A 4,008-nucleotide genomic window follows, 5' to 3' on the forward strand; every position below is an offset into this window, starting at 1 on the left:
CACACACACACACACACACACACAGATTCAGCTACTCTGTCCCATTTGTTTCTTTGTTATACCTGCATCTCTCCATTCCTTTTTTCCCCCACTGGTCTTTTGCTTAGCCTCTTGATACCTACATTCACCCATTCACCACCGGCTTGCTATTGTTCTCACTTTACTTTTTTTTTTACTCTATTTTTCATTCTCATTTAACCCCTTCCTGGGGTAAAAGAGACAATATGCAACAAGCAAACAAAGCTGAGGGTTATTCAATACACATCATAATTATTAAAAATAAGAATAAAATAAATACATCTGTCAGCAAATTATGAGCATTTAATATAATATTAATTAATACTGTTCACCTTTCTCTACATGTTCACTGTCAGTCCATCCCCTTCATCTTTTTCTCTCTTTTGATTGCACTTTGATTGTTATTTGTGTCATTTCTTATATTTTAATCTGGCGATTTGCAGAATGGAGGGATGGCCTGAGGGCTAGCAAACCTTCCTTAGAATCCAGCTACTCTGCAAGTCTTTTTGCCACCGAGGCAAGAAAATGTGACAGCAGTGCCACTGCCATCTCCCTCACTCTCCCCAGACTGAGTGAGATCTTCCTTTTGATGTAACATCAATAATTTTAATTACGCTATTTATCTCTTTGTGGTAAAATAGTTAAATAGTTTAAAGGAGACTAGATAACTCTTCCTCTAACACTTCATTCTTGATGAAAGGTGGAGCAGGATGGTGACAAAATAGGATTAACCAGAGAGAGAACAGGAGTGAGGGTGTCTTTAATCACTCCACCGCTGTCAACAACTTGATACAATTTGTGCTGTCCAGAAACATTGCCACTGCATTAGTCATTTGGGAGATTGATTCCATACCTCCATACCCAACCAACTCACCCACAGGCGCGTTATAATCCCCCACTGAGCAGCTGACAGCTAGAACCAGCTTCATGGCATGATTGCTAGTCAGCTGCCCCCATTTCCCAACACCCTAGTCCACCAACTTCACAAAGCAAACAAAAACTAGGAAAAATAGCCAAAAACAAAAATAGATGAGAAATTTTTGCAATAACACACTCAAACTGCAGCACACTCTAAGCAAAAGGGAGGGGTACTACCAGCATGGAAAGTGTTTTTGCTTGTTGCTTTAGTGTGTTACTGTGATATTTGCTTCATATTGGCATCTTATAGCATATGCTGTATATTATATATTATTATATGTAATCTGTGGTGTATAGGAGTTTGTGATGTGTGTTTGTGTGTGATGGAAGAGCTTAAACCTGTCAGCAGCCATCCTTTCCTCCTTTGCACTATCACAAACTCTTAGGCAATGGTCTCTAGTCATGTTCTCTGCCCTTATCCCAACACTGCACTGGTTAATTTACTGATTAGGATTGTACAAAAAAACCCCAAAAAACAATTCATGCATTTCAGGACTCAGTAACGCATACGCATGTTTTACATGACTGGAACCCACTGATCCACAAAATAAAATTGTGTGGTTTTTGTGTTTATTCACATATTCATCATAACTCGTGTGCATTCAAAGTAGGTATGAGCTGCATTTTTTGGCCATCCTTTCTTGCTTGACATTTGTGCTGTGGTGCAGGTGGGAACAGTGACAGTGTGTTTGATGTAGCGAAGACTGTGGGCACCATCATCATTGCCAAACCTCTTGATGCTGAACAGTGCTCCTTCTACAACATGACAGTGCAGGCTACAGATGGCACCAACACTGCATATACCCAGGTACCACTTTTCCTTTATTTCAGCGTTGCCTACAGTTTGGTACATTTCAACTGATTTTGTAGCACAATCTTGTGTCAAAACGTGGAAAAAATGTCAAAATGTGGACTTTATTGCCTTTTAAAATTGGAAAATATTCACCAGATAGGAATTGGTACATATGACCAGATAGATAAAAATCATGTTTAGGGACATGAAAATATTTCAGCTAAATTATTTACATGTAAATTCATGGAACAGAAAGATTGTGTGATACATTGGGGTGGCTGCAGCTCAGGAGGTAGAGCAGGACTGTAAATGTGTATGAATGTTAGATAGAAAAAACAAACAAAAAAAGTTAGATAGCATTTAGGTAGAAAAAGCAGAGAAAAAAGTGCTTGTATTAATGGGTATGAATGGGTGAAAGAAACATGTTTTATAAAGTGCTTGGAATGCTCCAGTAGAGTAGAAAAATGCTATATAAGAACCAACCCATTTACCAGAAATGTCCAGTAATGCAAACCAGTAAGTTAGAGGTTGTGATTATGTCACCAGTTTCCACTCCCATCATGTTTGTAATGACAAGAAGTGTAAGTTGTAAGAACTTTATTTTACCATTCCACTGGGTTTACAGAGGATAGAAATGAAAAGAACAATTAGTGTTTCTATTCAGACTATTCAGACTGGTCCCCTTATTTAGAAATACCTTCCATAATAATTCTGACATTTGGATTACAATAGATTCCTTAGGCAGGGTGGTAGACAAACGTGGAGTCCTGGGCCTGTGTATCCTCAGTAATACATTCGTTTTTGGGGATGTGGAACATCACGTCACTGGTGGGGAAGGAATCTGAGCAAGTGCAGGACATGGAGTGCTACCGAATAAATATACCTCAGTGTATAGTAAGGGTTCTGGAACCATACTCGTGGAGAATGGCTGGACTGTAATCATTTTCTGGAGTGGCCTGTGGTGAGAGTAGCTGGGTGGGTGTGAGGACACTCACAAGTCCCTGGCTAAAGACCACCACCACATTACCTCTGTCCATGCCCAGAACAATAGTTCAGAATTCCCAGCCTTCTTTGAGTCTTTAGTTAGTCTGTCTGGGGAATTCATAGTTCTCCCAAGAGATTTTTTCACTCATGTGTGCAAATATGGAGCTGGAAAGGTGTGCTTGGGAGGAATAGCCTGATAAACCGGTGTTGTGTTTGTTTGTTTTTTATTGGACTTCCGTCATAGGTATGGGTTGGCCATAAAAAACACCATGTTTGAATCTAAAGTGGTGTACTTGGTATCATAGCACCTTATGCCAAATTTCAGTGATCTGTTTTTAAAAAAATATATATTATCTGATCTGAGGTCATTTGTTTTGGACATTTGGATAAGGAGAAAGAGCTGTCAACTCATGACTATCTAGTGATGAATTGGGTCAGTAGGCTAGGAAGAATGCCAGATATACCTGGAAAACAGACTAGGAATATCTGGTGGAGGCCCGGGTACTTAAGCTCATAGAGTAAATGGTAAGTATTTGTGGACAAATCAGCATCTTCCATGCAAACAACAGGTAACTGCAACCATTTCCTATTGACCAAAACAATCCCAAGGAGGTTCTTGGTGCAACACCCCTTCAGACCACAACCAAAGAATCTGGTCTGAATGCTTTGTTGTGTCAAACACATTTGCTTTCCCAAGAGGAGCACCATAGACTCTCTGTAGGCTTCTCTTGCTAATAAACAGTTTGTACCTTTAAGACCAATTGTCTGTATGCTCAACTCGATCACCTATAACATCTCAAGGTTTTTAGTTTTGATCCTCAACCCATTGGTAGGCAGCTCTAAACACCACATCCAGAACACCTTGGATTTTGTTGAGAAGGGTGAGCGATGTCATCATGGAGGCAGATGAAACAATGGTCTCGTATGATGTTACATCTCTCTTCACTTGTCTTCCAGTCACTAAAGCAGTAGAAGTAGTTTTTAAGAGATTACAGGATGACCCCAACCTAAGGAACAGGACCACACTTAGCACCAACCAAGTGTGTTTGCTTTAGGAACTTTGTCTTCATTCCATATATTTCACATACAACGGTCAGTACTACAGGCAGAAACAGGGGTCAGAGTCAGAATACTTTAATTATACCTGAGGAAATTATGTGGGTTACAGTTGCTCCAAGACAATAACAATAACAGACTGAACAAATTAAATAATACAATATCTTACAACTAGAGCTGGGCGATAGAACGATAACGATATGTATCGCGATATAACTTTTACTCGATAGAGAAATTAA

General features: G+C 39.5%; 1 protein-coding gene across 1 annotated transcript in view; it reads left to right on the top strand.

Annotated features, from left to right (window-relative positions):
* Positions 1-4,008, top strand: part of LOC102197077 (protocadherin Fat 3-like) — a 206,721-nt gene that overhangs the window by 103,533 nt on the left and 99,180 nt on the right. Inside the window, exon 7 of the mRNA XM_013914977.1 lies at positions 1,605-1,744. Coding sequence (XP_013770431.1) covers positions 1,605-1,744 — 140 coding nt within the window. The remainder of the gene's footprint in view (positions 1-1,604; positions 1,745-4,008) is intronic.

Source organism: Pundamilia nyererei, unplaced genomic scaffold (genome assembly GCF_000239375.1).
Source record: "Pundamilia nyererei isolate P.nyererei 1_Seehausen unplaced genomic scaffold, PunNye1.0 scaffold00243, whole genome shotgun sequence".
In the NCBI taxonomy this organism is placed as follows: domain Eukaryota; kingdom Metazoa; phylum Chordata; class Actinopteri; order Cichliformes; family Cichlidae; genus Pundamilia; species Pundamilia nyererei.